At 38.4% G+C, this 12,381-nt stretch overlaps 1 protein-coding gene across 1 annotated transcript in view; it reads right to left on the reverse strand.

Moving 5' to 3' along the window:
• Sem1 (SEM1 26S proteasome complex subunit) overlaps positions 1–10,441 on the reverse strand; it is a 25,356-nt gene extending 14,915 nt beyond the window's left edge. The window contains exon 1 of the mRNA XM_021165451.2: positions 10,257–10,441. Coding sequence (XP_021021110.1) covers positions 10,257–10,332 — 76 coding nt within the window. The 5' untranslated portion in view covers positions 10,333–10,441. The remainder of the gene's footprint in view (positions 1–10,256) is intronic.
• Between the last annotated feature and the right edge of the window lie 1,940 nt (positions 10,442–12,381).

Raw genomic sequence — 12,381 nt, forward strand, 5'->3', positions numbered from 1 at the left:
TTTTACTTATTTTAAAGTCTTAGGGGATGACTTATTATATCTAATTAATATATTAATGTCCTTTAATATATCAATGAATATACATTTTAACTTCAACATTAACTATAGTGTTTTAATTATGAACAATTAAATAATTACAGCTATTTACTTCAATGTATCTGCCTCCAGATGCGCACTGCTTTAAAAAAAAAAGAAAAAAAAAAGAGTGCTATGTTCTTTACAAGAATTATAATTCTAAATTTAAGACTTCGTCTTGAAGTTAGCTTTCTTCTCATTCGCCAACAAAGAATTATATTTGTGACTACCTTTAAATTTTAAAGAATTGAGACTACCAAATATCTCATTTCTTACATTGACATCACTGTTGAAAAGGCTGTTTCTTAATGTTTTTTATGTTCTTATCTTCTAACGTATGTTAAAAATGAAGTATGCCCCCTTAAGAAAAGCAAACAGTAGGAGGAGGGATGGGAGCAGAGAAAGCAATCAGAATGTGCTATACAAAATTCTCAAAGAAAACAATAAAAATATTTTTTTAAAAAATCAACGAAATTGAATTTCATCAAACAGAACAATATGTATGCATATGCAGAGCATTTCATGATGAAAATATATCAAACTGCACACTTATTATCAAGTAAACTTACATAAACCAGAGCATTCCAAACTACCATGACACAAATCTGAAAATGGAGTGCACCAACTCTCTCCTCCTTTAGATTGCAAAAGCAGAATGGATTCTTTTCAGAACTTTGATTTCTATAGGTAACTCAATGCAAACACATCTATAGTATATTTTACACTCTACTGTCTGTTTAGTAGACAAGGTAACTAGCATAGCACCACTGTTCTCCCACTTTCTAACATATCAAAGGAGAGCTTTAGAATAAATAAGCAGAAGCAATCAATAAATGATGGTGCTCCCAAGCCACTGATGAGCAAGCAACTCCTTGCGACAGCGGCAAGGCATCTAAAATGAATGTCTAATGCTCAAATAACCTATAATAGCCATTTATAATTATCCTTTTAAAAATCTCAAATCTTTTCATCAATAACATGTATTTGACAGAATGTTTCCACTTTGTTCATTTTATTAATCAGTATCTTCAATTTTACTTAATTTAATAGCACTTCCAGAAATCATTATTCTCAAAGTGCCGTTTTATGACTTAAACTCTTACCTCAAATTTTGACCCTGCCTCTTACTACTCAGCGCTATTCATACTGAGCTCCATCATCTTTTTCTTTGGCACAAAGGTGCAAAATCAAAGCCCTTGACCTCTTAGTATTCCTGGCACCCCATATATAACTAGCAGACCAACATTAATCAATTGTCTTCCTGTTACTCATATTTTATCATCCTGACTTCACTCCTAATAATCTACTGGAGACCCTTCTTATCTCAGACATTTCAACAATTTACTACTTAGTCCACCTGACTTTGGTCTCTACCATTCCAAATTAATTCTGCTGGCTTAATATCTCCCAAATAGTTTAGTGTCTATACAAAACTCACATGCCTCATTGTCAAAAGCAAAATGAGCAAATAAAAATAAAAAATCCACACAAGCACTTCAAATCTACTTATTAAGTCCAAAATAATTATGACTTATAAGATTTCCAAGATCAGATCTCTAGCTACGTACATTAACAAATAGTATTTCTTAGTTCCTTTTTCCTTAAATAAATAGACAAATAGCTTTAAAAAGTGACTGAGGGGGAGAGGGACACACGGCACGTTATATAGAGAGCAGGAGATAACTTAGGACAACTTGGAAGAGTCTCTTCTCTCATTACACCTTCATGTGGCCTCCAGGCCAGGCTTGCAGAGCAAATCTTCCCCCACAGCAGCAGCACTAGGCCATCTACAGATGGCGCACACACACAAGCGTGTGTTCTCACCTCCACGCAGTTACTAACCCCCACAGCAGCAGCACTAGGCCATCTACAGATGATGATGCGCACACACACAAGCGTGTGTTCTCACCTCCACGCAGTTACTAACCCCCACAGCAGCAGCACTAGGCCATCTACAGATGNGCAGTTACTAACCCCCACAGCAGCAGCACTAGGCCATCTACAGATGATGCGCACACACAAGCGTGTGTTCTCACCTCCACGCAGTTACTAACCCCTTCTTTAGGAAGCCCCCTTACATTTTAATCTCTATCGTAAACATTTATTCATTATTCGTATGAATGATCTGCATTCATGTGCATATGTGTACAATATGTATGACTGGTGCCCACGGAGGTCCTAAGAGGAGTCAAATCCCTGGAACTAGAGTTGCAGGTAGTTCTAAGCTGCCATGTAGGTGCTGGGAATTGAACCTTGGTCTCAGCAAAAGGTGCTCTTAACCATAGAGCCAACTGTTCACCTGATTACATTCCTTAAATTATCTGTTCCAACAGTCCTAACTCCTGTTTTAAATACATGAAAGTAATTTTCTCTTTTTTGGAACTGTTGTTGGACTTATCATTTAGCTGTGTTTTAATATCCCAACACACACACACACACACATACACACACACACCTCTACAGAAGGAAATGGAAATCCCACTCAGAAGCACAACAGATAATATAAACTAAACCAAAATTGTTCATGTTTACTCAAGGATATGGGTATGGATGGGGTTAGGGGTAGAGGTGAAGCCTTAGCGATCCTTCCTGGGATAGGCATTTCCAAAACTAAAGCACTCTGCGTGGTGACAAAGCCACTGGCCCTTATTCCTCGGCATCTATATTCTTTACTACATTCAAACACAGACGCGTCAGTACAGTATTTACCTAGTGTGACTCAAGTTATTTTATTTTATTTTATTTTGCTAAGCCCTGGGTAAAAACTCTATACCTCACAGAGCTGTTATGAACAGTAAGAGACTATGTAAAGCATTTAGGACTGACAGTGGCAGCTAAAGTCATTTTCCCTCTGTATTCCTCAGTAACAGATTTATAGGAAACAATTAGTATACATCAAATAAATAAATCACTTGTTACATGTTAATCGCAGAAGCACTTGGAGGGTTAAGAAATTCAAGTAGAGAAACTTTCAGAATAAAAACAGCCACCGAATTGGATAAAGATACTTGGTGAACTTTAAACACTTCAAAAGAAGATCATATAATTTTCACAATTTTTACTTCTCCTTTAATATTTTTATAATTCAGTTTGCAATGAGTAAAACTTAACAACCAGGTAGTAATATTAAACACTGCAAAAGTCACAGCTGCTTGTTGTTTGCTCAGTCTACATAAGCACTAAAATAAAACAGTTAATAAGATAGTTTCCAAAGAATTTGTTTGTGCTGTCTAACAGTCTGGCTTATAACTCTTATCTCCTACTTCTGTAGGAATTATTCATTTTGACTTTCATGTATCCCTAAACAATGTATACTATGTATATACAAAGTATGCTAGTTATATGTAGCTATACATTTCGTGTTTTTATATGAATAGCACTCTACAGAGGGGGTGAGGGATAATTCAGACTGAATGAGGTCATGAAGGTGGGGACCTCATGATTGGAGTACAAAAAAGAGAAGGCAGCTTTCCTCATTACTAGGAATGACTGCCAACACCTGTCTCACCAGATTGAGTGAGAAAATACAATTCTGTTGTTTAAGCCATCAATCTATAGTATTTTCTTCTGGCAGCCTAAGCAGGCCAACACAATTAGAAAAGCCTTTCACAACTCAAATTATTATGCATAAATCATAGACAAAGATACTAAAGATTAAGGCTAGCAATTCAAGGAAAAATATAATAATCTCCTTCAAAAAAAATCAATAGAAAAGAAGGGGCTAGGAGATAGCTCAGATGGGTAAAATGCCTGCAGTGTAACCACGAAGACCTAAATTTGGCTCCTTAGCACCTATGGAGAAAGCTTAGTGCTGTAGCATGCACTTGTGGTATTGCGGAGGAAGAGAAGATCCTGCGGGCTTGCTGGATACCTAGTCTTGCCAAACTGGTGAGTTTCAGGTTCACTGAGAAACCAGCTTCAAAGTATGATAGAGAAGGTTGTCCCTGGTGCTAACTTTGGGTCTCTGTCTCTGTCTGTGTGTGTGTGTGTCTCTCTCTCTCTCTCTATATATATATATATATAGATAGATAGATAGATATAGATATAGATATATATGCACACATCACACACAACTAAAAGAAAAAGAATGAAAATGACCTGAAATAAAATAGAATCTCACTTCTCATACATCAAATTGGTAATGATGAAAATATTCACTATCTGGTACAAGAAAGCTTAATAAAGAAAACATGAATTGTAAATGGAAATATGTATCAACATAACTCTTCTCAAAAGGAAATTTGGGAATATATATTTAAATTTAAAGTACACCTGGTTTTGGATGAAGTGCCCAGGGTAATGAAGAGGCAACATATGTGGTCAGTGTGTCACAGCCTGGAGAGAGTGAAGAAGTCATCTATACTAGAGAGAGAGAGAGAGAGAGAGAGAGAGAGAGAGAGAGAGAGAGAGAGAGAGAGAGAGAGCTCTTCCACACAGTAGGCTAAGTCTAAAAAAGGTGAGTAGAGCTTTACAGGCCAGCAGAAAAGAGGATAAACAATTGTGATGGTTTGTATATCCTTGGACCAGGGAGTGGCACCATCTGGAGGTGTGGCCTTGTTGGAATAGGTGTGTCACTGTGGGTGTGGGCATAAGATCCTCACCCTAGTTGCCTGGAAGTCAGTCTTCCACTAGCAGCCTTTGGTTGAAGATGTAGAACTCTCAGCTCTGCCTGCACCATGACAGCCTGGATGCTGCCATGCTCCCACCTTGATGATAATGGACTGAACCTCTGAACCTGTAAGCTAGCCCCAATTAAATGTTTTTTATAAGACTTGCCTTGGTCATGGTGTCTGTTCACAGCAGTAAAACCTTGACTAATACAACAATGACAACACATTTAAGATAAACAGACAATACACTTGAGATACAGTGGCCAGGTGTCTAAGGCAAACAATCAAAAAACCACAAGGAACCTGTGGTTTCAACTCCAAGGGGAGGATCCAGGTAGACTTGTGGTTTTACATATCCACACATACTTATAACTGCACGTTCTCTTGTTCCTTCGTCTAGGAGCAATAACACCCTAAAAGCAATGAGCATAACTAGAATAAAGATCCTGTTCTCCACTCCAACCAAAGTAGGGAAATACAGATTGGCTTCAAGCATCTTGTGTTAACATGGTAGCAAATGAAGAGAAAATGAAGAGGACATGTTTAAAAAACACACAAAAACAAGCCTGGGATTTTCCATATTCATATCAGATGGTAAGAAATAAAAATAAAATTATAATTCATTGAATTAAGAACACAACACACAGTAAGATAAATATATGAGAAATAAGTAAATAAATGTATATTAAAGGCTTAGGGATTAGAATCAATACTTATGTGGTTTCAATAACTCTCCCTCAAAACAGCTATTGTATAGATTCAAATTTTTACTTCTTTGAATACATTTATTTATTTATTTATTTATTTACTATTTTTATTTCATGGGCAGGTTTTTGCCCGCATATACGTCTGTGTGAGGATGCTAGATCTTCTGGAACTGGAGTTACAGACTGTTGTGAGCTGCCTTGTGGGTACTGGAGATGGAACCCCAGTCTTTTGGAAGAGCAGCTAGGGCTTTTAACCACTAAGCCATCTCTCAATCTCTAATTTCTAAAAAATGGACATTTGGTAGTTACCTTATTTAGCAAGTAGGCTAGGTATCTTCTTTTAAAGTTTGAGTCACACAAATTTTTTATGTCATACAAGCACTATGCAACTAACTTAAATGTTGGATGGTCTTCTTTATGACTACTACAATATATTTAATAATTGTTAACACCAAAGCCCCTGTTGGTATAAGGTAAACTAACTGGACAGTATGGAAAACAGTCAACAATGGTCCTGTCTGTCTTCTATATTTATCTAAAAACAAACAAACAAATCCTTCTAATAATTAGTACCAATGTTCAAGTTAATTTTGTTTGTTTTTCAAAGACAGAGTTTCACTCTGTAGCCTTTGTTGTCCTGGAACTCTGTAGGTCTATCTGGCCTTGAACTCACTGAGATCAGCCTGCCTCTGCCTCCCAAATGCTGGGATTAAACATGTGTGCCACCACTGCCCAGTCTCAAGTTAATATTTTAATGGTATTCTTCTTGTAACAAATCTTTCCTACCACACCTATGTATAGCACATGGGTAGTGCTTTGAATGAAAACGGCCCCCCATAGGCTCACAGGGAATGGCACCATTAGGAGGTGGCACAATTACTCAACTGCCCTTGTTGGAGTTAATTAGGCTTTGTTGGAGGAAATTGGCACTGGAGGTGGTCTTCAAGGCTTCAGAAGCTCAAGCCTGGCCTAGTGACTCAGTCTCCTCCTCCTGCCTTCTATGGATCCAGATGTAGAACTCTCAGCTACCTCTCCAGCACCACGTCTGCCTGTACACCATCCGTGCTTTCCCTTTGGCAATAATGGATTAAAGTCTGAACTGTAAGCCAGCCCCAATTAAATGTTTTGAGTTGCCATAGTCATGGTGTGTTTTCACAGTAATAAAACCCTAACTACATATTTAAATTCCTTGGCAACCCACTCACAAAATGATGGCCATTTTTACCTCTATGAGTTATGTGACTGTGATACACTAAAGTACTCACCAGATGATCAGACCTCCACAAGATGTCCTACTTTGTCAGATACCAGTGAGAGGGCCTTAGTTACCCAGCAGAAACTTCAGGAGATGACTGGCCCCACTGTTTGACTCAACTGACACATTCTCAACTGTATCAAGGTCTTACCCAGGAATTTAACGGGACAGGGTGAAGTTGTAGGAAGTAGCGTACCCCTGATTTTTCGGTGTATGTATGTTTCAATGGTTATAGAAATAGTTAACAGCAGAACTCTTACAAATCCTGTTTCCAATTTCACTTAAAATATTCTAAAAAAGCAAGACAACATAAACCAAATATCTTAGCTCTGGAAAAGGAAAAAGCAAATAAACAAAAAACAAAACAATCACTGCTTCTTCCCACTTTTATCACCCACTTCTAATTGTCAGTGAAAAGAAATCAGCAATACTTTAAAATCCTTTCAATATCTGTCTGACAGGGAAAAAAGTAGTTTCAACATTCAATTACACAACAGCTTCAACTCTATAACCCACTCTGCAACCACCAAACTAACCTGCACGGACACAATCTGAAATGTTCTCACTAAGTTATTACCTGGGTCTAACACTCTTTCTGAAGGCCTCCAGAAATATATTAAAACCAGCCATATTAGAACTTTCGATCTGAATGGCTTCCTTACAAAGCCTATTCTCACTCCGCATAAACAACTAGAAATTGTGTAGAATACATTACACAAAGATCCTAAACATTATTTTGTAACAGCTCCCTCTGAATGTCCATTATAGTACATACCCACCAATTAGAATAATTTTAAGGAATTGCCAATGGAACAGATTCAGACTAAACAAGGGAACTAGGGGGATAAATGGAACATTTGTTCCTTTGTACCTTCAGAGACTCATTCCAGATGTTATACTTCACACTGAAGAAGAGCTATTCAATGAAACAAAGAGGTCTCCACGCAAACATTAACTTATGGTTTCTCTTCAAAATAAAATTTATCTTTAAGATCACTAAATTGAAATCTCATCTAGCAGGTTCTTATCTGGGAGGAGCTGTAGCAACAACATTCCCGAAAGACAAACTATGAAAACAATTCAATGACTTGCCTGTGACAAACTCCACAGTGTACAGTCTACACACAGCCCAGAGAGTGACCACCCCCACTTTGGCACACTCTGAAGTAACAAGACTCTTGCAGTAAGACATCCTATAAATGGCACAGATAACTCCAGATTGGTCTAACAAGAAAATGATTCATTTACTCTATTAGTGAGTTTGCCAATGGTGTATTTTTCATAAAGGGCAATCTCAAGAAAAAATGAGTTTTCTAAAGGGAAAGCACTTGAAAGTAAATCTGGGTATAAAAAGACTTAAAAGACAACTCAAATACTGAAGGATTCAAATTCTAAGAGGTGTTTCTAACATCTTCCCAAATAATGCAAATGCCAAGACTGGTGGTCCATGAACCACATGTCAACAGCAACAGAGAATCTGTATCAGAACACCACCAAGAATAGGAAAGAACATGTTTACTCTCAAACAAAAAAGGTCTTCTGGGTTTGTTTTTCTTTTTCAGGTTTTATTTCTTTCTTTTAGTTTTTAATCAAAGATTTTAATTTGTAAATATTCAGTAATTTTACCCAGTGAATTAATCTTTATATACAGCAAAAATCTTCCTAATGTGAATTAAGGCTATGTAACTGTTAACTAGGGAAGAAACACACGTACATAACAAATCATTTAAAATGTTACTTCTCATTCTAAATATAAAGATTCCCCAACAAACTAGACTCTATACATTCTAACAGAGACAACAAATTTGGAAGATCAATAAACGACACCGTCCTTACACTAAATCTCTTGTGCGTTCTTTCGTCTTTAGACTCTTTGCTTTTCCCTAACATCAATGAGATGTTTAAACATAATACAACTGTCAACACACTCAACAGACCTCTGCTCAAAATACAGGCTCTAAAGGACAGACAGTACACTAAAGTTGACAAAACATGCTGAAAAACACCATCAAGCTGACAGTTACCTCTAAATTCTTTCGTAGGTTCTCAGCTATCTCATTATTTTAAATGGAGACTTGCACTAAAGGTGAGGGTTAAAGTCTGGGTGGGTGCACTGGTCAGAAAGACCTTTTAGATTCTGAGTGGGCAACTTAATGGCAAGAATTTATCTTTGTTTATTTTTTTAACACGTGAACTCTATTGCTTCAAGATTAGATGCTAGACTCTACAATGCAAAGCAAGTGTCTTAACCGTGCAGCTTGTATGTATTAAGGGATCAGGACCATCTGAAACAAGTAGTTGGAATAAGAAATCTAACCTGCCCTCACTTAGCCAATTCTACCACAAAGCTCTGTTACAGGATTATTAATAAACCTGAAAACAAAACATCAGACTGACAAATAAATTTATTACCAAAACAAAAGGTAAACTATCCCATAATATATTATAGACTCCTAACTCAGAGGAAATATATCTTCTGAATTGGTTTATGAGGTTGCATAATATACACACTAATGTTCTCTTTCACTAAAACTAAAACGAAAACACTACATTATACTCAGACTAAACGTTCCCGTGATGTGATTTTATGCACATTGAGATCATGGTGGGGTAACTAAGTACAATTTTTGTCAAGTGATAATGCCACATATGTGCACATGACTAACCACAATTCTCTTCCTATGGTCTTCAGAGACACAGTCTAACTCACTTTTTAGAAACAAGGTAAAATATTTGGGAAATCTACTCAAAACAATTAGCCAATAAAATAATCAATTTGAAAAACTAATATGGCAAAAGGAGGCCTAGCAAACAGAAGATAACTGCTGAAGTTAAGGACTTTGGTGTAAATTAAAGCGTCTCAGTTTCACCATTTCCAGACAGTGTTGGCATGGACCTGTTTCTCCATTGTTCCAAACTTCTGTTTCCTTACGTGAGTAATAGTAAGTAATTAATATCTACTTCCCATATTTGTGGAAATGGATTGTGCCAATAGAAGCGAAGCACTCACGTTCCCAAGATCATAGCAGCCTCTTCCAACATTAGCTATGTTATTACCTACAATGAGAAAACTAAAGCATCCCTAGCATTGAAGTTAAGTTTCGAAGGCAGATGGCTGAGCGTTTTATAAAGCTTGGGTTAATTCACGTGACCGTAAATGGAGAGGAACAGAAATTGAGGCAAAATCTGTAATGAGTACACCACACAGGACTCTATCATCCCACTTCTCGGGGCTCATTCGCGCTATCCGAGGGGTACACAGCACTGGCTGCCCGGGCAAACAGTGGGACTCTGAAGTTTACTACCAAGGGGAGGTTGGGAAACCGAAGCAAAACAAGAGACTGTAGATGGGGAGAGTCCCGGGTTGAAGTTAAAGGGCCACAAGCTCGCAGCACTGTGGGCCCAGCTTCACCTGGTTCCTCCCAGCGACGAGGCGCAAAACACTGGGCCGCGCCAGGAAGCGACGGCTACCGGGAGGCGAAGCCCGAGGCCCGGGCCCCCGGAGGCCGCGCGGGGATCCGCGCCACTGGGCCCAGTTCATCCCGCAGAGAGCAGGCCCGGCGCCGCCCCACCGGAGGCCCCGGGCCCAGCGCGCGGCCTGGCGGTTACCTTCCGCGGGAAACTCCTCGAACTCGTCGTCCTCTTCCAGGAGACCCAAGTCGACGGGCTGCTTCTTCTCGGACATCGCGCCGCGCCAAGACCCAAGCTGCTCGGACCGGCCGCAAAGTCGGAAGCCTCAGTACTCCAGAGGCGCCGATCCTGACAACGCCGGCGCAACCATAGAGACGAGAGGGGAAGAGCTGCGGAGCAGCGCGAGGAATGCTGGGACAGCGAAGGTCCTCCCAGAGCTTCCTGCGGGTGTAGCAGGTCCTCCCGTCTTGAAACAGTGAAGTGTTTTGTTTTATAGTGTGTCCGTTCGTTTTATTATTCATATAGTTGCCTACATGTGAAAGATTTACAGTGTATAAAATTACTAAAGACCATTATTTAGCTTACAATCACTAACAGAAATCTAGAAAGATAAAGTAACATGTTAAGAGCATACATTACATTATTCCACTACTCAAACCTAGCCTTGAGCATGCTGTTAAATATCTCCACATCACAGGGAACCCAGGACCAAGGCAACCAGAGGCCCTCATATGCTAGACAATTCTGACTGTCCTCCAACCTTTCCTTTGTGCTGTGCTCCTTGACCTTACAATTGTGTTCGATAGGGTTTCTGTTCTAACTAGTTGACAGGTTGATGTAAAAAAAATAAGTAAAAAAAAAATGATGTAACGTTGTACTGTTGTTCAAAAGATATGATTTGGTTTCATTTTCTTTGTTTTAATTGTGACCCATGGATAAAAACAAGACAATGAAAGATGTGAGAAAAGTTAGTGCCTAAATTAACCACACAGTAACACGTATTTGCCAGGCTAATAAATTCATGTTCTATTGCATCTAAAGGGCTCTTATATGAGGTACTTAATTTCTCTTTAGTATAATTTATTTATTTTCAGCACCACACTTAAGGCTATACATATAACACACATAGTTACAGGTACAAGAATAACTCTATCTGATATATAAAAATTGAAGCAGGTCTGTAAGCCCTACTACTCAGGAAGTTGGGGCAGAAGGCATCCTTGGATACAATGAGTGTAAAATCAGGCTGGACAATTTAGTGAAACTGTGTGTCCCTAAATTAAAAATAAACAGAGGGCTAGAAATATATCCCCAATGGCTCACTACCCCGTGCCAGAGAATTTTTTTTAAAATGGGAAAAATGTTTGAATAATTTATGGATATAAATATGAATATGGTATTTTTTTAAAAGACATATCAGAAAGTAGAAAGTGGAACATCTTTTGTAGAAAATACTTTATTTTATACAAACATTCTTTCCTAATTCCATTTCCATTGCTATGATAAAATACCCCGGCATAAAAGCAGCTCAGGGGAGAAAAGCTCATTTGGCTTATAATTCTAAGTTGTACTCCATCACTGCAAGAATGTCAAGGAAGAAACTCGAAGCCGCTCTCACATCCACAGTCAAGAGCAGAGAATAAATGTGTGCTTGCTATTTGTGTTCATCACTGTCTCTAAACTTACACAGTCCAGGATCCCTTGCCTAGGGAATGGCTAGCCCATAGTGGGCAGGCCTTTCCATTCCAATGAATGTAATCAAGACAGTGAGTCATAGATATGACCATAGAATAACCCAATAGTGATTACCTCTCATTGAGATATTCTTCCCAGATGATTTTTTGTGCCAAATTAACAATTAAAACTAATCATTACACAATGATTAGTTTCCTGGTCAAATATTTATTCTTTCTAGATCTTTAAGATTAACTCACCCTGAAGTAAAACCAGAATGCCTTAAGAAATAGGGATCTTCCCTAGTCAAGTGGACTCTGGATACTTGAAGCTAACTCTACTGGGATTTTATTCCTATTATGGCAACAAGACAACATGAGATCTACCCTATAAAATGTTTTATATTGGGGGGGGGTTACATCATAAATTTAAAAAACCTTTTATTAACACTAAGTATTTCATACAATGTATTTTGCTCATTTGGTCAATTCCAAGTCCTTTTCCTGACTCCTGAAAGAACGATTCCACCTCACTCCCCAACTTTGTGCCGTCCTTTTCATTTTAACAACTCCTCAGCTTCAGTTTGCACTGTCTGAATCCCCCTGGATGTAGGCCATCCATTGTTGATTATGTAGAAGAGAAACCTTCA

This window comes from Mus caroli, chromosome 6 (genome assembly GCF_900094665.2).
Source record: "Mus caroli chromosome 6, CAROLI_EIJ_v1.1, whole genome shotgun sequence".
NCBI classification, from domain to species: Eukaryota; Metazoa; Chordata; class Mammalia; order Rodentia; family Muridae; genus Mus; species Mus caroli.